Source organism: Siphateles boraxobius, unplaced genomic scaffold, assembly GCF_051911475.1.
Source record: "Siphateles boraxobius isolate OS27281-9 unplaced genomic scaffold, OSU_SipBor_1 22, whole genome shotgun sequence".
Classification (NCBI taxonomy): Eukaryota; Metazoa; Chordata; class Actinopteri; order Cypriniformes; family Leuciscidae; genus Siphateles; species Siphateles boraxobius.
In genome coordinates, this window is record NW_027508833.1 from 25,834,872 (window position 1) to 25,856,067 (window position 21,196).

At 36.8% G+C, this 21,196-nt stretch overlaps 2 protein-coding genes across 8 annotated transcripts in view; one reads left to right on the forward strand and one right to left on the reverse strand.

The window, feature by feature from the left end:
- The window catches only part of LOC143746962 (solute carrier family 35 member D3), a 347,105-nt gene that overhangs the window by 222,120 nt on the left and 103,789 nt on the right, over nt 1-21,196 (forward strand). The window lies entirely within an intron of this gene.
- Nucleotides 1-21,196, reverse strand: part of ryr2b (ryanodine receptor 2b (cardiac)) — a 62,507-nt gene that overhangs the window by 35,321 nt on the left and 5,990 nt on the right. For 6 of the 7 annotated variants that reach the window (XM_077239273.1, XM_077239275.1, XM_077239272.1 and 3 more), the window contains exons 11-54: nt 20,919-21,089; nt 20,053-20,174; nt 19,713-19,896; nt 19,490-19,625; nt 19,320-19,415; nt 19,065-19,183; nt 18,453-18,586; nt 18,045-18,286; nt 17,411-17,603; nt 17,001-17,220; nt 16,761-16,865; nt 16,214-16,317; nt 16,054-16,137; nt 15,789-15,948; nt 15,467-15,614; nt 14,754-14,962; nt 14,410-14,584; nt 14,068-14,276; nt 12,999-13,321; nt 12,751-12,865; nt 12,461-12,621; nt 11,943-12,102; nt 11,543-11,629; nt 10,798-11,024; nt 8,572-9,394; nt 7,676-7,876; nt 6,913-7,018; nt 6,670-6,810; nt 6,293-6,569; nt 5,612-5,726; nt 5,308-5,440; nt 5,100-5,203; nt 4,866-5,001; nt 4,598-4,775; nt 4,404-4,512; nt 4,092-4,212; nt 3,646-3,815; nt 2,302-2,525; nt 2,005-2,095; nt 1,763-1,903; nt 1,417-1,580; nt 1,155-1,233; nt 947-1,036; nt 672-809 (exon numbers count right to left, since the gene is read on the reverse strand). In XM_077239273.1, the coding sequence (XP_077095388.1) occupies nt 672-809; nt 947-1,036; nt 1,155-1,233; nt 1,417-1,580; nt 1,763-1,903; nt 2,005-2,095; nt 2,302-2,525; nt 3,646-3,815; nt 4,092-4,212; nt 4,404-4,512; nt 4,598-4,775; nt 4,866-5,001; nt 5,100-5,203; nt 5,308-5,440; nt 5,612-5,726; nt 6,293-6,569; nt 6,670-6,810; nt 6,913-7,018; nt 7,676-7,876; nt 8,572-9,394; nt 10,798-11,024; nt 11,543-11,629; nt 11,943-12,102; nt 12,461-12,621; nt 12,751-12,865; nt 12,999-13,321; nt 14,068-14,276; nt 14,410-14,584; nt 14,754-14,962; nt 15,467-15,614; nt 15,789-15,948; nt 16,054-16,137; nt 16,214-16,317; nt 16,761-16,865; nt 17,001-17,220; nt 17,411-17,603; nt 18,045-18,286; nt 18,453-18,586; nt 19,065-19,183; nt 19,320-19,415; nt 19,490-19,625; nt 19,713-19,896; nt 20,053-20,174; nt 20,919-21,089 (7,425 nt within the window). The remainder of the gene's footprint in view (nt 1-671; nt 810-946; nt 1,037-1,154; nt 1,234-1,416; nt 1,581-1,762; nt 1,904-2,004; nt 2,096-2,301; nt 2,526-3,645; nt 3,816-4,091; nt 4,213-4,403; nt 4,513-4,597; nt 4,776-4,865; nt 5,002-5,099; nt 5,204-5,307; nt 5,441-5,611; nt 5,727-6,292; nt 6,570-6,669; nt 6,811-6,912; nt 7,019-7,675; nt 7,877-8,571; nt 9,395-10,797; nt 11,025-11,542; nt 11,630-11,942; nt 12,103-12,460; nt 12,622-12,750; nt 12,866-12,998; nt 13,322-14,067; nt 14,277-14,409; nt 14,585-14,753; nt 14,963-15,466; nt 15,615-15,788; nt 15,949-16,053; nt 16,138-16,213; nt 16,318-16,760; nt 16,866-17,000; nt 17,221-17,410; nt 17,604-18,044; nt 18,287-18,452; nt 18,587-19,064; nt 19,184-19,319; nt 19,416-19,489; nt 19,626-19,712; nt 19,897-20,052; nt 20,175-20,918; nt 21,090-21,196) is intronic. The other variant, XM_077239274.1, reaches the window with a different exon arrangement.

Below are 21,196 nucleotides of genomic sequence, written 5' to 3' on the forward strand. Positions count from 1 at the left end.
ATTCAGCGTGAGCTCATCGACCTCACCGTCACATCCCTACCACACACTCTTCATCAGAGCTTTGCTCTCCTCTATGAAGGTGTCCATTACCAGTGTTGGGGGTAGCACATTACAACGGGAGTTAAGTAATCAGATTACTTTTTTCATGTAATTAGTAAAGTAACACATTGCTTTTAAATTTACAACAAAATATCTGAATTACTTTTTTCAAGCAATTGACGCATGTTACTTTGTTTTCCCATTTATTAGCTCCTGTGCCCATGTTGAGAGAAATCATGAGTAAGTGCAAAGGCGTTGTGTGCGCTGTGGAAACATGATGGTTATTGTAGTTCTAGACTTCAAAGGTGAAAGTGAAATGCAAACGCTGAATATTATGCAAACCTGCAGTAATTCAATGTTAAAATAATAAAATATACTTTATGTATTTAATCTCACTTTATTAACCAATGTCTGCTAACATTTTATGATCCATTTCAACCATACTAACAAGCAAAATGACCTTAGTTATACATCACATCTGAACTTTCTTCTCCTTATTCCTATTTTTCTGCAATCCAGAATAGCAGCACAGCTGAAAGGTTTGTTTGAGCTTTGTGTACAGGTGTGAATTTGCATTTCCTTCAGCCTGAGGCTAATTCATTTCATCAACTATTCCCAACAATGTCCATTACCTTGCCAGACTGCGAGATCCTCCTAGCTGGGTTGTGAAAGCCTTGTGACTCCCCCTCGTTGGTCCTCTCAATGGTCCAGCCCAAGAACAGCATGCATTTCACAGTCTCTTTAATGACCCCTCGATAACCTTCTTTATCCTAAAATACAGAGCAACCTCAATGTAAGACAATAAAGTGCAAGTTGACTGTTTACATTTATTTGAAAAATACTGAATATCTGGTGTTGTTGTTTGTAATGTATGTGCATGCATTGTGTATGAGGGAGGGTAAACTACCTTCTCAGATAGAGCTCTGTAAGGTTTTAGGAGTGGATGAACTTTAGCGCTCTCAGAAAGCTGTTCTCCATGAACCCAACCGTTACTAAACTGGAAAAGAACCATTAAACACAAATGGCTTTAAAACTACAGATTACACAAAGTTTTCACTATATTAATGACTATTGTCATCAAGTAAATTCCTGTAATAAGTAAATAAACGTATTACCTTGTCCATTGACCATTTCTCATGTGTATGTTCAGCGTATTTGTTCACCACGAACTCAAGCCTCTCTGGGATTGTCACACTATAAATGCATGAAAAATTCATATTATTCATCACAAATCAAATAAACGCAATACACTTTTCAGAAATAGATAAAGTGAACTTCTAAAATCAGAGCTCATGGTCAATTAGATCAAGCTCAAGCGTGTTTATTTGCCCTAGTTAGGCACGTGTCATGGCCCTTTTAAGTCAATAGAAGTCTTACTTTGAGGTGTCCAGGGGTTGAGGACAAAACTGTCTCTCTGAATCCATTGCTAAGTGTCTCTCTTGTCCGCCGGTGCAGCTCGGGTCAAGGTGGTCGGGAGGAATTGCCCCAGCAACTGCACTGAGACAACCGAGGGCCAGTTTGAACAGGTCTGCATCGTAACACTGTGGAAAAGATTGAAAAATAAACATTTTAACTGTAAAATTCATATGAAATTCAAATGTTAGAACCAACATTCTATCCATAAGACACTACTTAGGAGCAATGAATTGTATGGTCACATGGTTCGTGGCATATTTTTTTATATAAACTGAGTGTAATGAAAGTGTTTTCTGTCTTTTCTCACTTTTTTGGCAAGAGCACTGAATATACCCCAAAACAGCCTCCTGGTCAGACGAAGTTCTTCCTCTGAGGTGGAGCCAAAGCCACCCCATCCATCATTCAGACAGTAGTACTTCCTGCTCTGCTCATAATGATTGGTCAACAGCTGGAAGAGGAAGTGACCACAGTAAGTAGAATTATGAATACCTGATTTATCTGTAAATATTTTTTGATTGAATGCTTTGTTTTTATGTTTTCTCTTTAGACCTTAAGTGGCATCTTGGAGTTTTCTGACAGTTGAGGGACGTCATACACAAGATTACGCAGCAGAAATTGCAGCATGGAGGGATTCAGTTTTCTGTGGGAATGAAGTTGCAGACATGCAGTTAAAAAAATAAGAATATACAAACCCATACAATATAAAATTGCTTTTACAGTAAATGACAGATCTTAAAGTCAGTCCAAAAGCAAGAACAGGAAGACAAAGATACAGTGACTCCACATGTAATGGCCCATTATTATAATAAGATCAACACAAAAAGAAACAATGTCTAACATCCTCACCCGCACACTGCCAGCAAACAGTCCTGTATGGCATCTCTCTGGGCCTTGGTCAGTCCGCTGGCTTTAGAGAGGCTGTAGACACCGTCTAGAAGCCCATCCACCAGCCTGGTCCATAGAGATGAAGAGTCACACAGGAGAGAGGAATACTTACTGAGCAGTGGCAGCATGGCCACACATATGTATCGATTGAGGGCCAGGGCCATGTCTGTTCCACCTAACCCTGTCTGCAGAGAAAGTTATAAATGAAACAAAATTAATACGTTTATTCATCAAGAATGTATTAAATTGATCAAAAGACACAGTGAAGACTTTTACATTGTTACCAAAAATTTATTTGTAATTCTAACAAATGGTGTTCTTTTGAACTTTCTGTTCATCAAGAGTCCTGAAGCAAAGTGCATCACTGTTTCCACAAAAAAAATATAAAATTGATTATAATAAAAATGTTTCTTTAGCATTAAATCAGCATATTAGAATGATTTGTGAAGTGAAGACTGCTAAAAATTCAGCACATTATAAATGACATTTTAAATATATATTTTTTAATATATTATTTTTTTTAAATATATTGAAATAAAAAAGTTTTTTTTTATTTTTAAATTCAATTAAGTATTAAATTCACAATATTAGTGTTTTACTGCATTTTTTTATGAAATAAATGCAGCCTGGGTAACAGCATTCCAAACCATTCAAATCTTTTGAACGGTAGTGTATACACAACAACACTTGGGGTGAATTTCATCAATTACTATGTTGCAAATGTATTCATGGATCACAATGTTACTTAATTACGAGACTTAAATTTCAATTAACGGTTTCTTGTCTATGTATGTTGAGTTCTGTGTATTGTCAGTGTCTTCAGTTTAATTACCAGACCCACATGTCAATGGTATGGCCTGTTTTAGGGGTGGTTGAACTTTAAATTACATTTTCTTTTTTCTGCTGCATTCAGTCAGAGCTGTTGAAACATGTAGAACAGACAGAGCTGCTGGAATATGTATAATTAAGACTGCAAGCCTTTAAGACCCCCATAAACTTTATTTTGGCATACTTTGCAGGGTTCAAGCCTTAATTAGGGGAGTCAGAACTCCCAACTTTAAGATTTTCAGTAAATAAATGCATTCAATATCAGGTTTGTTCCTCACAAAAAATGTATTCTTTGACTTTAAAAGACTTGAATACAGTCCATGAGTTGAATGGACTCCATTCATGGTGCTCCATTACCACCCATTTGCATTATATGGAAATACAAACCACATTCAAGTAAAACTCATTTTGTGTTACATTGAAAAAAGAGGTAATATGGGTTTAAAACAACAATGACAATATTCATATTCAAATTACGTTATCCATGTTAACAGCCGCTTGCAGGTCCGGCAGGAAACCATACTCCAGTAAATGTAGCAAGAACTGTTGGTCCTGAACTCCGTAGACTCGGTCCAAAAACAGCACCATGGCAGCTTTGTGATCCGGACAAAAGATCCGAGACATGTCTGGCTCGATCACTACATCATCTGAGTATAACAAGCACAAAATATTTTCCACCACCAATTAATCAATTTTAGACTTCAAATAACTGACTACATAACATTGCCAGCAACTCCAACCTAAATATGCCTAGTTTATTTTAAAACTGAGTTCAGGCTCTCTCATTACACTGACCCCAGTTTTTAACAATCAAATAGAATTAGAAATATAAATCAATAGTCTTGAAAAGAATGATTTCACGTCATGAATTTATATTTTACTTAAGTTTGCAAGTCAACAAACACCAACACACCCACACGCACCTGTGTTTATAATTGGTAAACTAAAAGGAATGTTTATGATGCCCTCCAGATCCTCTCTGGGAACGAGAGACCTCAAGATTGCCCTGAATCGAATGGCCTCACCTTTCCCTGCTTCTATGAGCTGCAAGGCCACATACGCACACAACAGAGACAACCATTAGCAAACCTTGAAGAACCTTTCAAAGCTTTAATGACAACTGACATGGCCTTAAAAAGTAGACAAAACCAATTAGCCATTTCAAACTCATTCCTTCGAACACATCATGAGGCTCATCATGAAAGCTTTCCCAGTAGGTTTTCCAAAACACTTACATGTGTTTCAGGGGCGCAGCGACCCAACAGATCGATCAGAGCAGAGTAGAAGGTCATTATGGCGTGTCCCATGTGAATGACATCATCATCTTCATCATCAAGCGTGTCACTAAGAGTGCAGGTCGGAATGAGACACGGCTATGAGCAAGGATGAGAAAAACAAAGACAGAATAAAACCGAAACACAACACTCACAGTGTCCGGTTGGAACTGTGTGCACTCATTCCATCATGCTGGTGGGAAATTCTGATGGCTTCCTCCATGGTTGCTAGAAGACCATTTCCCCCCTCCCCTCGAAGAGCGGGGCCAAAGCACTCAGGTCGGCGAATCAGAAGCCTCACCACCACATAGGCGTTCTCCTCAACACTCTCACCTGTATGAGGAGAACAAGTAATCAAAACCAACCGAAGGCATTCAATTAGGTTTCACCAGGTCAGGATTCCAGATTAAAACTAATCATTACCATTGCAAAATACTGCAAAGCGCAGGAAGTCCAGGTAACGTTCTCCCTCTACAGGATTCCATCCAATATCAGGGTATCCTTTGGAGACCAGCAGAGCACAACTACACAAACCGCAACCTCCCAAATACTGCACAACCTGTACGAACACATTCAGAAAGATCAGACCAGTTCAATATCACCAAAAGTCAGAAGGGATGTAGAAGAGAGAAAAAGCAATCCGTCAGTAAGACTTACTTTCTCCAGATCCGCCTCTGTGAGAGCAAGTGCCAGCTCGTTGTTGTCCATGACAGAAGCGGCCGCCACATCCAGAGGAGTCGATCCTCTCATTGAAGGTGACGCTGTTTAGAAAAAAACATCACATTTACTTTGTCTACTTCCGTAAAAATGTTCAAGTTGAAGGTTATTTATGGGTTAAACCAGATCAGTATCAGTGTGAACATACCAAGTCCAACATTGCTGTTGTCCAGCAGGTAGCTGAGATGATCAAACATGGCTTTCTGGTTATGGCGACTGATTCGACAGAAATAACACAGGAAACGACAGCAGTGTGCAACCATCTTAGGGAACATGATTTCCTTAATGAGGCAAGAGAATCAGAGTTATCAGAGGACCTAACTGGAGTGAATAAAGTAAAACATTCAACTTAATCTAATGATTAGGTTCAATTATGGAACTGACATCTGACTAGTGAACAATAATGAACACATAAGCTGATAATCACTGAAAGTAATTATTAGTACGATTACCTTGGATTCTCTAGCACCAAGGACGTTCACCATAACTTCCATGACGGTCTCATGCATCCCCAGAGCTCTCATCAGATTAGGATGCTGGTAGAAAACTTTATTGTTCATGATGTCACTACACAAGAGAAAACTCAGGTCTCAAATAAAGTATAAACTGGCTTGAACATAGCAGTCCATAAAAAACAGGGGGGGGGGGGGGAAATACAGTATCGTTCAAAAGTTTGGGATTGGTAGGATTTCTTTAATGTTTTTTTTTTTTTAAGTCTCTAGGTCTGCTTACCTAGACTGCATCTATTTGATTAAAAAAATCAAATAATGTGATATATTTATTACAATTTCAAATTAAGGTTTTCTGTTTTAATGTATTTTAAAATGTAATGTATTCCTGTGATGACAAAGCTTAATTAGCAAGAATTATTTTAGTCTTCAATGTCACATGATCATTAAATAAAATGTACAAAATGTATTCCTATCAAAACAAATCTTGACCCCAAACTTTTGAACGGTAGTGTATGTTAATGTCTTTTAAATCACATATTATATTCCCATAGTTAAAACGGTCAATTTATACATTTCTCTTTCCTTTGGTGGCAATTACAGAGTGAAACATTTGGCACTGTATAATGCGTAGTGTTTTGCTTACTATAAAATTTTTTTTAAAAAACGGCTATCGTCTCTCACCCCAGCCCTCTAATCATAAGTTCCTCTTCTTCTTTGCCCATCCTGGCCGTGAGCAATGAACGAATGCATGCTAGAGCCCACTGTAGGTTAAGAGCGTCTTCCACAGATGCCTGGCTGATACAATAAGCCTTCTGTAGTGGAGCAGACATCTGGCCATGCAGCCCAGCATACTGTTGTAGCAGCAGGCTGAAAACAGCACGCACCAGATCAGGGTCTTCAATCGTCCCCTCTTGGGCCCAGTGCATCATGGTCTCTGAAATAAGCTGCTGCAGAGAGACTAGAACGAGAGAGGTCTGTTTAAAACTTTGAATCACTGTATAGTCACAGAGGCTATATTAACACAAATCATAACAAAAGAGACTGGAAGTGTTTCTGACCAGGTTTGTAAATAATCTCCTCAGGCAGGCCAGACATTCTCCTCTTTAAATGAATTATTTTATCCACTAGGCCTTGGAGGTGATTCCTGATTGACAGGTCATCATCATTCTCATTCTCTGAATCACTGTCTATTTTAATTCCTGAATTAAACAAAGAAAAAAACGGCATGTGAATAAATGCTTCACGTATGGGAGGTCATTATGCCAGTTGATGGCAATACAATTATGGCACTGGCTGCCTACCACAGTGGGTCATTAGATCCTGGTGGAATTCCCACATCAAATCTTGGATGTCCTCTGGGCACGGACAATCCTGACACTCCTCGCGGAAGCTCAACATCGCGTTCATCTGAATGGAGAAAAAAAGACAACTCGTTGGGAACAGATGAATCTGCATGAAATGAAAAATTTCTCATTTCATTTTCTAAAATGCACGTTATAGATTTTATTATGATCGATTCATCGTTTCATTTTTTTAAGGTTGGACCTCATCATTTTTAATCAAATTGCTAACTCAATCTTCAGGTGATATGACAGACTTCTCTCTGGTGACATATGCTGAATTTCTCCAGTCATTTTGTCTGTTTAAACCCGTGCCTTTCTTACAACTGACTGAAAGCTTGCCTTCAGATCTGCCTCCATCCAATAAACTACAAATTGATAGAACCATGTTCCCACCCTAAATCTTTTCCTTTTTTTCAAAAATCCATTTCACTCAAATGCAAAAGAAAAGATCTGTCGCTACTTACATTATAACATGACTTTAAAAGGATAATTCATACAAAAAAAAAACTAACTAAAGTAACTCAACCTTATGACGTTCCAAGCCTGTATGACTTTCTTCTGCGCAACACAAAATAAAATATCCTGAAAAAAAAAACTTTCATTTTATAAGACATTTTCCAAAATATCTTAATTTGTGTTCCTCAGAAGAAAGTAAGTCATATAGGTGAGTAGATGATGACAGAAGTATAGAGTCTAATCCAGTTATCCTATGACCTCTGACCTGTTCCTGAGGGGGGGAACGGAACTCCTTAGTTTTGCGCGCAGTGAGGGCAGCAGACATGTTGAGCGCATCCATAACTTCGTTGTACCGCAAACGCTGGTTGTCTTGGAGGCGACCAACAAAGTCACCTGAGAATGACATCACAGCTTCCACTCTGTGACGCACCTGGCAGTCACACAAGTACTTCAGAAGGTGGCACAGCTGATGATGAGAAAGAAAACGAATATATAACTTTATTCCAAAAGTTTGGAACACTTAAGATTTTTTTTATGTTTTTGAAAGAACTCTGATACTGGCCAAGGCTTCATTTATTTGATTAAAAAAATACAGTAAAAATGTTAATATTGTGAAATATCATTACAATTTAAATTGCTTTCTATTTGAATATATTTTAAAATTTAAATTAGTCACATGATCCTTCAGAAATCATTCTAATATGCTGATTTGGTGCTCAAGAAACATTTATTATTATTATCAATGTTCAAAACAGTTTTTGCTTTGGAAACCATGACATACCTTTCAAAAGTTTAAGGTAAGTAAAATGAAAAAAGAAGAAAATAAATTACTACTTTTATTCAGCAAGGACACATTAAATTGGTTCTTTTGAACTTTGTTGATCAGAGAATCATTAAAAAAAAATGCACCATGGTTTCAACAAAAATATCAAACAGCAAAATCTGTTTTCCAAAAATAATTCTTTTAAATTTCAAATAATATTTCGCAATATTCAAGTTTTTACTGTATTTTGATCAAATAAATGTAGCCTTGGTGAGCATAAGAGCCTACTTTCAAAAATATAAGACAAACTCTATTGTAAATTTTTGACCGGATAATGTACGATAATGACACAATTTTCTATTTTCGGTGAATGACCTCTTTGAATGATTTGTACCAACCTGTAATTTGACAGCTTCTGGAAGCTTCATCTGAAGAAGACTTTGCCGAGAGACATTATTCTCCCAATCTCTACCCTCTATTTCTCCATCACACTCTTCAAGTTCATCCATCTCCTCTGCTTTACATGTTCCTCTCATGTATCTGACTGGCAGGATGAGACTAAACACGGCCTCCAGATCTGTCCCCTGATACACACCCATCATTAGGAGTGTGTGAAGTAAACCAAGCAGAGGAACCAGCAGGAGCTCTATGCTGCCCCCTGCAGGATCCCTCACACCCTGCCCAACTGCTGTCACTGCCTCATTCAGCATTGCAATGACAACAGCCTTTAAAACATCCAATGGGAACTCTGGGCTGTCTTGGCGGAAATTCCTCCACAAAGCTCCATCATTATCTCCTTCCATCACATCTATTTTATAAGCTCTAATGAAGCAAGGTGATGTGAAGCGCATTCTCGGCCGCAAGGAAGTGCTAAAGTCACTTCCTGGGAATCTTTGCACTTTCCTGTCATTTCTGAAAAGCGTAATAGACTGTGTGGCATCCGTTATGGGCACAATGTATTCATGGTTCATTGCCTGCCTGGCACTGGCATGGGCAGCAAGGTGGGTGTTGATGAGGAGGTTGTAGTAACTTATCCGCAGGTGACCTGGCATTCTAGAGCACTGCAAGGCGAACAAGAGTTGTGATTGGTCCACGTGGCTGCAGAGGGCGTGGCTTACATGTGTGTTTCCATGAGCTGAAAGGGCTGAGTAGAGGCGAAGGGTGTGGTCATGGAACTTCAGGAGATCATGCAGTTCGGACAGTTCCAGAATGTCCACACACCTGAAAGAGGGAGAAGTTATAATCATGGAGTTAGAAAAACAACAAAAATTGTATTTTATAGTTTTTTTGTTTTTTTTTTCACTTTAGTTTTATTAAGTTTTTTTTATAGAACTGCCTTTTTAAACAGCAGATTTTAGGTTGGGAAAAAGCTGTAAATATTCAGATTAAAAAAATAAATGCAGATCATACAAAATAGGCCAAAGGTCAAGCAGGGAAAAGTAGAGGTTATCAGAACAACAACAAAAAAAAATCGACTTAAAAATACAAATCTACACAATATGCCACAAACCAATTACATTTTGTTAATGGTCATGTTAAAAATTTAAATGTACCAAATTGAAATTCAAACCTATAAAATACACCACAAAAACTGTTTTGTTAATTGTCTGTCACATTCACATTCAGTTTAGTTTGTCTTAATTTCATTTTTATGGACTCTTACCCTTTGTCCCAATGTCCATACTATCAATCCTAAATAGTATGTGAGATTAGAATAAGTGCGTCCCAAAGCATAGTATGTTGAAAAGAGTATGTCAAAAGTCCTCAGATAGTCTACTATTTCCGGTAGATTTTCGAAGTGTGGATCCGTGCACACTCTAAAGGCTAATATTGCCCCCAACCCAACCCATTGCGCTTAGGAGGAGGATTCAGTTCAGAACTACAAACACGAGTAAAACGTGTTAAAAAACTACAAAACATGGCAGATATGCGTGAGAGGTGAGAGGTTTAGATAAAGGTTTGAGTGACTAATAATCAAATTTTAACCTGATAAAAAAATATTTATTTAATGTTATACATGTTATATTCACATTCACTCGCCCATCTCCTGAACCTCCTCCTCAGTCATGTTACGACGCAAGGCCTTGTCTTTCCAGAGGGGGGTGTTCGGTCAATATCATATTCATATTCAGAATAGTTTGTCTTGGTTTCATTTTCATGGAATCTTAGTTTGCTTATGGCTTCCTGTTTACTTTGTTCTAATTTTCTAGCCACTTGTTTGTTACCATGGTTATTGATTTACCGATCACACCTGTTTGTATTCTATTCATTATCCCCGTGAAGTCCCTTAGTTCGGTTCACTAATATGTCTGGTATTGTTTGTGCTACAAACTCTGTTTCGTGGACTCTCACGTACTTGAGTGGATTCTGTGTAATAAATTTAATTCATTTAATTCATCTTCATTGGAAACTAAGACTAAACTAAGTTGTCATGGTTGAAAGTTTTAATTTAGGCAATTCAAACTAATATGCCACAAAATAGTTAAATGTCACATCTAAAATTCTAAATGACAAAATTCTAATCTTTTTAGTAATATTTCTAGCTCTATAGATAAAAATGGCAAAATAAATTGTAAAAATGTATACGTTAGCAGCAACTTGACACCTCCAAAGTGACCTCTGACCTGCTTTCCTCAGGTATATACAGGGTCATGATCTGTTGGATCTGAGTGCAGCGAGCTCTCCAGCCATTTCTCTCCTTCAGACGGGTCACTTCCACAGGCTGAGAGTGGTCGGGTACTCGGGTCCACCGCATAGGCGTTAGGTGTTGAACACACAGTCTGGGAGGGCACTGAGGTCTTGCATTTCTTCTTTCGCTCCAAAAAACTCCCGCTGATAGTGGCATCACATTCTGTGAGCAACATTACAAATATAAACTGCAGCAAATATTATAGGAAAACTATATAGATACAAAGTTATTTAATGTTTTATTTGTTAAGTGCAGATCAATAGTGAAATACTTCTGGGCATTCTAATATAATATAATATAAATTAATAATAAAGGGAGAAAATACAAATAACTGCACAGTCGCATACAATCTAAATAAATGATATCTTAATTATGATGCGAAATGCATACTTGTATATTTGTGTATGGAGCTATTAGAGTGCACAAGAAAGTCTAATCTGCTATTGATCTGTACTCTTGTGCTGATTTAAGCCAAGCTCAGCCAAAATGAATGTGTTGCAGCCTATTTTAAGAAGACTGATACTGCATTCAAGGTTTTTATTTTTTAATGCCAAAGGAGGCATTGCTGGCATTGGAATTCTTTTAAAGCTTGCAAGGACATCCATTGGGCTGAAAGAAGCACCTTTTCACAGATTTATTTGGTCTGGCCATGGAGAACAGAACTGATGTATTGGGTGTACCTTGATACGTCCCAGCTCAAACTGGAAGACATCAGGACTGGTGGGTTTAGCAAATACAGCAGGGAAGAGCTTGGTGCCAGGTTCAACCTACAAATGGAGAGATATTGTTGAAGTCAAACTAAAATGTACACTTATATCTAAACATATGAATGCGGACAATTTTGTAATAAAAGTATGTAGAAAGTGCTTTTATGCTTGTTTATGGCTAAAATCATGACTACATAGTCAAGATATGCTTGAAATTATGGTATTTTTCCCAATGCAAGCTTCATAATATTTTATTGGACAGTGTTTGCTAAGATTATTAGAATACACTACTGAACTTTAGCCTAAATGAAACAGTAATGATAGGTAAAATATCCAACGCTAAATAACTGCAATGTGACCACTTGATGTTCACCTGGAAGTATGTTGCAAGCTCCTTGCCATTAGCAGTGAATGTCAGGAGCCCTGTTGCTGTGTCAGCCAGACAGCCAATCTCAAGCTCGCTGCTGTTGCGACTGTGGGACAGACTACTGCCCTCTGCTGCACTCACCATGTAACAGCTGCTACGCTTGACACTAACAAATACACACAGAACAGTATTATATAATATTAAAGACAAGTTTATTCATATTTTGAATTAGCTTTTACTTCATATTTTATGTCCTTGTGTCATTTTTATGAGTTTTTGTTGGGGTGTGGGAGGGTGTAGATTTGTATATAGCTTTAAGCTATATTTTATTTCAGTTTTTCATGTTGTAATTTTAGTATTCACTTATTTATTTCAGTTAGTTGCCAAGCCAACATTTCTAAATTTCTCACGTCATTGTCAGTTTTTCATCCAACATTTAAATTTTATTATATTTCAGCTTTATTTCAATTACCAAAACTTTTTTTTAAAGATACAGCATCTTTCAAATGCCCCATGAGTCCTACCTCTCATGAACTTTGCCCCACTCATCCCCAAGAGTGACTGTGACACTGCAAATGCTGTCCAGGTCAAAGGTCACATCATGATGGTTGAACCTCGAAGTTACCCATCCGACCCAAACGTAAGAGGGCTCCTGACTGTAGGGGATTCTCGCAGAGTAATAATACTGCAGTGAAAAAGACCAGATAAGATTGTGTTATCATACTCTAACTCAAGACTACTTGCTTGAAAGTCACAGGGTCCCATTCAGTGATCCAGAAACAAATGGATCGATAAGAAAAGGGTTATTGTCTACCGTAGTACAGTGAACGAGGCGGTTGCCTTCATCTTTCTCGATGGCCAGCACTTCCTCCAACAGACGAGCTGAAGTGTGACTAGTGTTTAACTCTGTTTTCTTCTTCAACATAAACCTGAAGCCACCAATTGATGCAGGTAAAGACAATTTCAGTCAACAGGTTCTCCTCCTTAGATTAATCATGTTAGTTTAATTGTGTTTGGTGTTCTAGAAGAAAGAGTGAACAAGGAGGAGTGAAGTGAACTCACCGCTGTTTGAGTCTGGATGGCTTCTCCTGACTGTGGTCCTTGTGATTATTGAGTTCATCTCTGGATCCTGCGTATCTGTGAGCTTTCATCAGTAACTCAAAGTCAGAATCTGCTTCTCCTTCCTCTGGATCTTTGAGTTGGCACACCACACCGCTGCTGTGGGGCACAGTGACTTCGCCAGGGCCGGAGAAAACCTGTGCACACTCGACTGGCATGCTCAGACGGTAAAATCCAACAGAGCTTGTGCCCCTTTCCTGCTTCCCAAAAAAACTCTGTTTTACTTTCAGACATGGGGTGTTGTCGACTGTTCCAACACGAATCACCTGGGTAGAAATTTGAACATTATAGAACATTGTATAAGACCACAAAATAATTCAGGTTGCAAAACAACTAAAAAAATTAGATGTTGTGGTCCTGCCTTAAATAGAGGACATTTGATGAATGAAAATATTAAAATAATAAATATTTTATATATGTGTCCATGACATAATTTCAATATTTTATTTATATTATATATGTGTAACATTTTAAAATACAGAATAAAACAAAATATGTTTTATATATTTGCGTCCAAGGCATATTTTCAACAGTTCATATATATATATATATATATATATATATATATATATATATATATATATATATATATATATTATAAATGTTAAGTAATTAAAGAAATGAAATGAAATAATGAAATGAAATAATGAAATGAAATGATGAAATAATGAAATGAAGAAATAATTAAATGAAATGATGAAATAATTAAATGAAATAACAAAATGAAATAGTAAAATTATGAAATAATGAAATTATTAAATTAAATAATGAAATTAAATGACATAAAATAATAATGATAAAATAATTAAATTAAATTAAATTAAATTAAATGATGAAATGAAACAATGAAATGAAATAATGAAATGAATTGATTAAATTAAATTAAATTAAATTATGAAATAATGAAATGAAATGAAATTGAAATTAAATTAAAAACAAGTGCTCAGTTTATCTGCAAAAATATGATGAAATGTAATAAAATATGATATGATAAAAATGTAAATTAAATAACCTTTATGTTAGGATGGTCATCAGGTATAGGAATGAACAAGGGCTCTCTCCAACTCATCCACAAAGGTAGATCTTTGGTCATGTTCAGACCAAAGGGCTGGTATCCCTCTTGTAGGCCACAGACACCGTAGTATCTCAGTGAGTCAACCTGACGACCCAAATTCAGACGACCCACCTGGTTTATCCCTATACTACAAACAGGCAGGAAACCTAGAATTTATCAAAGAGAAGACAGCGAGAAATGTATGTTATACAAAGCAAAAAAATACACATTTAAATATACATTATTCAAATAAATTTGATAATTGTGTGTCAGAATGAAAAACGACCACAGAGAACATACCATCAGATATATTAAAGTCTTTTACAGCCAGTTCAGAGCCACGACTGTTTAGCAGTAGCTCTCCATTAAGAGTAACCATCATAGTGCATGTAGTGAGGTCCAACAAACAGCCAATTACATCCCCCCTCTTCCAGCGGCCACCCAATTGCTCTTCCCCACCATGCCACCACTGCCCCTAAAACATACATGTAAGAGATTAACAAAAATGATATTACCCGATATCTTATTTTTATTTTTTTATGATCTTTAATTGTTCCAAAATGCATCTGAGACTCAGTCAATATATAGTCAGTATACGATCTCAGTAAAATTAGCTTTGCCATAATAGATTATCATTGAAATACCTTAGAACCATCAAACACGAAGGCCTGTTCATCTGACCCAAGATCTACGTCAGGTTTACATCCAGGTCGTGCCCAGCCCACTCTCATCTGTCCATCAGTTACAGCCTTAAACTCAAAGTACCATTTGCCATAATGCACTGCAAAAGGCTGCTCCAGGCGGAAAATACGAAATCTCTCTGCGGCCACAGATTTAATATTGATACTTGAGGCTATAGGAGACAAAAATAAAACAAATGTGTATGTTGATTTACTACCATTCAAAATTTTAGCTTGGTAAGATGTTTTTGAAAGCAGTCTCTTATGCTCACCAAGGCTGTATTTATTTGAGCAAATAAAGTAAAAACAGTAATATTGTGAAATATTATTACATTTTAAAATAACGGTTTTCTATTTGAATTTATTTCAAATTTATTCCTGTGATGGCAAAGATGTATTTTTAGCAGCCATTACTCATCATCCTCAGTGTCACATGATTCTTCAGAAATATTTATTATTGTCACAGTTCAAAATGGCTGTGCTGCATAATTTTTTTATTTTACAAATCTTTAATGAAATGAAAGTTCAAAAGAACAACAATTGATTAGATGTTTTGTAATAATGTAAAAGACTTTACTGTAACTTTTGATCTATTTAATGCACCCTTGCTGAATAAAAATATTAATTTCCTTTTTTTTTTCATCTGACTATACTGCCAAAAAGGATAATGGTCCCACCATGTTCTTGCTCCAGCGGCTCTACAGTGTATCCAAACCCAAGAAGGGTACCCAGAGTGTCCTTCATGGCATCTCTACCAGCCTGTTTGTACTTTTCATCCAAAAGGGAAAATGGCACTAGTTGGGTACTTCTCTTACACTTAACATCCTGAAAAATAAAGATAGAGTAAAAAGCTACAGTATTTCCGCATCAAATACAATGAAAGAAGGAAAATCCAAGTTGGAGATACTACATATGTATGTGTCCACATTTGGCATTTGCATTCCAATTCTCAAGATCACATTTATGTTGTTTGTTTTCAATAAAAAGACTAATTTCCACCTGCTGTGGTCCAAAGCTCCAGCCCTGCCTGATACGCTCGCTGGCCCAGATGTTGTGTTCATTCTCAGCCAGTTTTTCCACCAGCTCTTCCTGAGAAGCTGTTAGCACAACACAGGACTGATCCACAGGCGCTGGTTTATATCCGTTCCATAGCTCATACCTGGACAGGTAATGTAATTAGGATTCATTTAAAAGGCACTTTTCACTGTTGCATTGTTAACTGGAAAATTAAATTGTCTTGGTGAGGAATTTTATGTTGATATACTTATTTGAAAGGCGAACATATTTCACATTCTCCTCTGCATGTTCATCAGAGAGTCCGATATGGACACCAAAAGCCAAAAGAGTCCTTCCACAACACAAGAGAAAGCATGATTAATAACGGAGAGCTAACAGTATATTAGGCACAATAATCCATGGCATACCTGAGGATATCCTCAGATGACTGAAGGTTATGAATTCGCTCCTGATCCGGAAGTTTGGAAAACTCGACTAGACACGAGTGTACTTTTTTGCTCTCATCTTTAACCTAGGAGAAGAGATGCAGTTTTTAATATACTCCTGTATGAGAAGGAGCAACTAAATGGATGTTACTTAGGGAGTTTCCAAACTATTTTTTAGATTGTTTACTTTGTTCCGAAACAAGGACTTAAATTGTTACAATAGCCAAACCATTGCTTAACCGTTCCATTCTGCATACTATATATATATACACACACACCAGTTAGAGTGGCAATCAAGGCTTTGTTGGGACAGCATGTCCTGTTTCGAAGAAGTGCAATTTTGAGATGAAGAGGCGTTTGGTTTTCACCTGCGATCAACCACAGAATCAGATACTGCTGCTTTTTATGTAACACATTCACATTTCCCATTATGAATTGTGGGATAAGCGTAAGGGTCAATGAACTGATCTAAGAGAGAAAACAGATCAGGTTCTGAAACAAAGATGTTAAAATGCCCTTAGATACTTACTGGTCCATAGTTCCAGCCCTGCTCTATTTTGTCAATAAGCCAGAGTTCATGGAGATTTTCCGTTAATCTTTCCTTGATCTGCTCCAGCTGTGGAGGATATTCAACCTGACAAGATACAGAGTTGAGCGCAGGGGTGTCAGACACTCATACAAGTTGATGCAATACAGATTGTGGCTTAAAATAAGTGCTGTACTGATGCTAAATTGTACATAATCAGCGCGTACTTAAAATTGAAAGTACCTGGCTGGAATCCACTGGAATGGGGGTAAAGGTCACTGGACTAATAGGTACTACAGGGCCTAAGAGATCACGTTGGCTTTCAGTGTGATTTTGTGTGAGTTCCTGACATAGTTCCAGCTTGCAGCATGTTTTGGGGAGGAGAGCTTCAGCGCACGGAGAAAAACCAGCAGGAGGAAGAAACCTAAACTCCCCCTGTCGACCTCCAAACAGCACACGCACCCTGATGGGAAAATAAATTCATGACACTATTTAAGCAATCGAGGGTACTTCCTACAGGTCAATATTTAAATGGTTAGGTTGATCTAAAATAAAATGAAGTAGAAAAATTGTCATTGTTTGGTGAATTGTGAACAATTAAACCTACAATAAACACAACACACAAAATCAAAAACCATTCGAAAGCAACTCACTGCACTCCAGTTGAGAAGCTGACCACTGGGAACAGCAACCCATCCACTTTGAAGTTCTCCAGCATGCCTTGAACTGGCTGTCCATTGACCCGAAAGGAGATGCAGGTTGCACTAAGGTCAAGACAGCAACTAATGACATCATCCTCACTTAGCAAGTGCTGATTGGGTGAGGTAACCCTACGACCAACACCTCCTTGGGAAAAAAAAAACACAAACAGTGTTTAGATTTCACAGGACTACATTTATTTGATAAATATACAATAAAAATGCAATGAAGTGAAATATTACAATTAAAAATAACTGTTTAAAATTTGTTTTAAAATGTAATGTATTCCTGTGATGCAAAGCTGAATTTTCAAGCATCATTACTCCAGTCTTCAGTGTCACATGATCATTCAGAAATCATTCTAATATGCTGATCAAGAGCTCAAGAAACAATTCTTGTTATTATTAATATTGAAAACAGTTGTGCGGCTCAATATTTTTGTGGACACTATGATGATTTTTTTTAGGATATAAAAATCCTAAAGGATATTTTTACAGTCACTTTTTGGCAATTTAATGCATCCTTTCTAAATGTCTTACTTACCCCAAACATTTGAAAGGTAGTGTAAAAGCTTAATTTCCATCTTACCTGTCCAGAGCTGGAGTCCATCAAAGCCATAAGAGCAGAGGTCATCTCCAACACCGTTTGACCCCCAGCCGTGACCCCCTGTGGGGGAGGGATGGTACCCTTCAGTGCTGGCCCAACCCACTCGCAGGTGAGTAGGCTCTGCTGTCACAAAAGGTTCCACCTTCTCAACTACAACCTCATAATACCACTTCCTGTATTGGGCACAGTCATCTCTTGCACACAGGAAGATGTTTGGACGTGCACTAAACAGAGAAATATGTTCAATGAGATTTTATTTTTAACATTTATTCTCACTGTTTGGTCAATTTCTATACCATGACAGACTAAAATAATATTTTTAGATGTGCTAAAAACCTCTAAATGTGTAGGAGTTAAACTTAACAGTTAAGTTTATTGATAACAGGTCACCTGAAAACTTGGTTAACCAGTCTTGATTGTAGCAACAGGTCTCTTTCTGGTAGCAGTGTATCACAAATCAAATGCTGATTAGAGCGGACGGCCATGCCATGACACACACAGAGTGAGCACAACACGTCCAAGATCTGCAGATGCAATAAACACACACACAAACATGTTAAAAATATTTAAATCCAGAAAAAATTAAGCACAATCATTACAGAACACATAAATACACTACAATTTTTTTTTAATAATACCTTTATTTAGCAAGGACACATTAAATTGATCAAAAGTGATAGCAAAGACATTTATAATATTACAAAAGTAATGCTGTTCTTTCAAACTTTATATTTAACCAAAAAATCCTGAAAAAAGAAATCAAGTATAGCATAACTGTTTTATCAGCTGACGAAAAATAAGCTTTGCCATCACAGGAATAAATTACATTTTAAACATGTAAAATCTATATTATATACAGAAATTAGTCATTTTAAATTGTAAAAATGTTTCACAATATTACTGTTTCTACTGTACTTTTGATCAAATATATGAAATCTTGGTGAGCATAAGAGACTTTAAAAAAATACAGACCTCAAACTTTTAAATGGTACTGTACATTACCTTATGGTTCCTTCCATGTTTGTCCAGAAGTGAGATGATGGATTTTATGTGGCTTTCCTTAATAACATTCAAAGCTTCAGGACTTTCTACTAAAACACAATGTAACACTTCCAATATTCCTAAAAAAAAAAAAAATATATGTTGAATCGAGTAACAAATGAGGGGAGACTCTTTGTGACATCATGTTTAGACCCTAAAATCAACTTAAGACAATCTAGTCAAAACACAAAGTAAATACTTCTACAGAACATTTACCAGAGGAGACCTCCAGCCTCTCCAGTCTGCTGACCAGCCAGTCCAAGGATCCAGAAAACTGGGCACAGTTGTTCCGATTACCCCTGATAAGAGCAGCTGTAGAGAAATGGACATTTTGTAAATCAAAGCTCAACCTTTATTATAAAATCTCTAAACAAGTCATCCTATACCTAGCAGCTCATAAAAAGAGTTCAAAATAATTTCCCATGACTCTCCTGCCTCTTTCCCAGCAGCCTCTTCAAAATGAGTCGCACTATTGTACACATGCAGGTGGTCAATGCAGTCCAGCACCAGAGTGATTATACCCTGAGAACAAAAAAGTATACAATTCAGACATTATTGCAGTGTGCGGCTACATATATTATGTGCTGTCTCATTTGCCGCAGGTATTACCTCATCTTGGAAGAGATTTTGTCGGTTCTTAAGTGCTCGAATATCTCCCTGTCTGACCTCGTGGTCTTGCCCCATTTCAGGATATTGAAAATAACCAAGCAAATTCTGCAGTGTCAGACGGACCATCTTAATTGGAAGAACCAAATCAGTAATGTTTTCCTTCTGACTGACATCATCTAGTCCCCTTCAGAAAGGAAAAAAAATCCTTATTAAACATAAATGTGCTTCTTTGAACAGAGTTTGTGCCTCATAAAAGGATTTTAAAAGAGTTGGAATTCGAAATGCTCCAGCAAAGTTGATAAGCACACAGTATTCTGTAAGCTATCACTGTATTATTTACCTAATGAATTGTGAGAAGAGAAGGGCAGAGCTACGAATTAAACAAGCAGCTTGTGACTCCTCTTGTTGAGAGCGAGAAAGGGTGATTCCATCATCCATGTGTCCTTCTGCTTGCAAAACAGCCTGCGAGAGAGAATCACTTCACTTCATGCATTTGAACCAGAATTCAAATATTAGACAGAACAATTAAAACAGAAAGGTGTTGGCTTTGTTTAATTGCAGTTTCTGAGCTCACTTGAAACTAACTCACTCAGTGTCGAATGTACACTACTGTTCAAATGTTTGGGGTCAGTAAGATATAGATATATATTTATTTTTATTTTTTAAAGAAATGTATTTAGTTAAGGTATTCAATTAAAAGTTATTCAGCAAGGATGCATTAAATTGATAGGACGACATTTATAATGTTATAAAATTTATATTTCAAATGAATGCATTTTTTTTTAAATCAATTTTTTTTATTCATCAAAGAATCCTAAAAACATCACGGTTTCCACAAAAATATTAAGCAGCACCACTGTTTTCAACACTGTAATGATACAAAATATATATATTTCTTGAGCAGCAAATCAGCATATCAGAATGATTTCTGAAGGATCATGTAACACTGGAGACTGGAATAATGATGCTAAAAATTCAGCTTCGGCATCACAGAAATAAATTACATTTTAAAACATAATCAAATAGAAAACAGTTATTTTAAATTGTGATCATTTTTTTTTTTAATATTACTGTTTTTACTTTAAATTGTTACCAAGTAAATGTAAAAAAGTAAAAAATATCAACCCCCAAATATTAGACCGATATTGTAAGTGATCTTATCTAGTATGACTTTGGACCTCATTTGATTTATTTACACAGGTTTACCTGTCTCTGTGGCACACTTTCCTTTTGTCTCTTAGTGTCAGTGGTCTGATATGTGAGCCAAAGCCCAGAGTCAATGTGCTGAATGAAACAGAGAGAGTCTCCATATTTGATCTCAGGTACGCCCATGCCATCTCTCCTCTTAACAAAGTGTGAGCTTTCCTTGCTCACTTCCTATAAAAATATAATAAAAATAAAGTTTGTATTAATCATCACAATTTAATATCACACCACAACAACAACAACAACTTACTATATACCAAAAAATATGATTATACTAT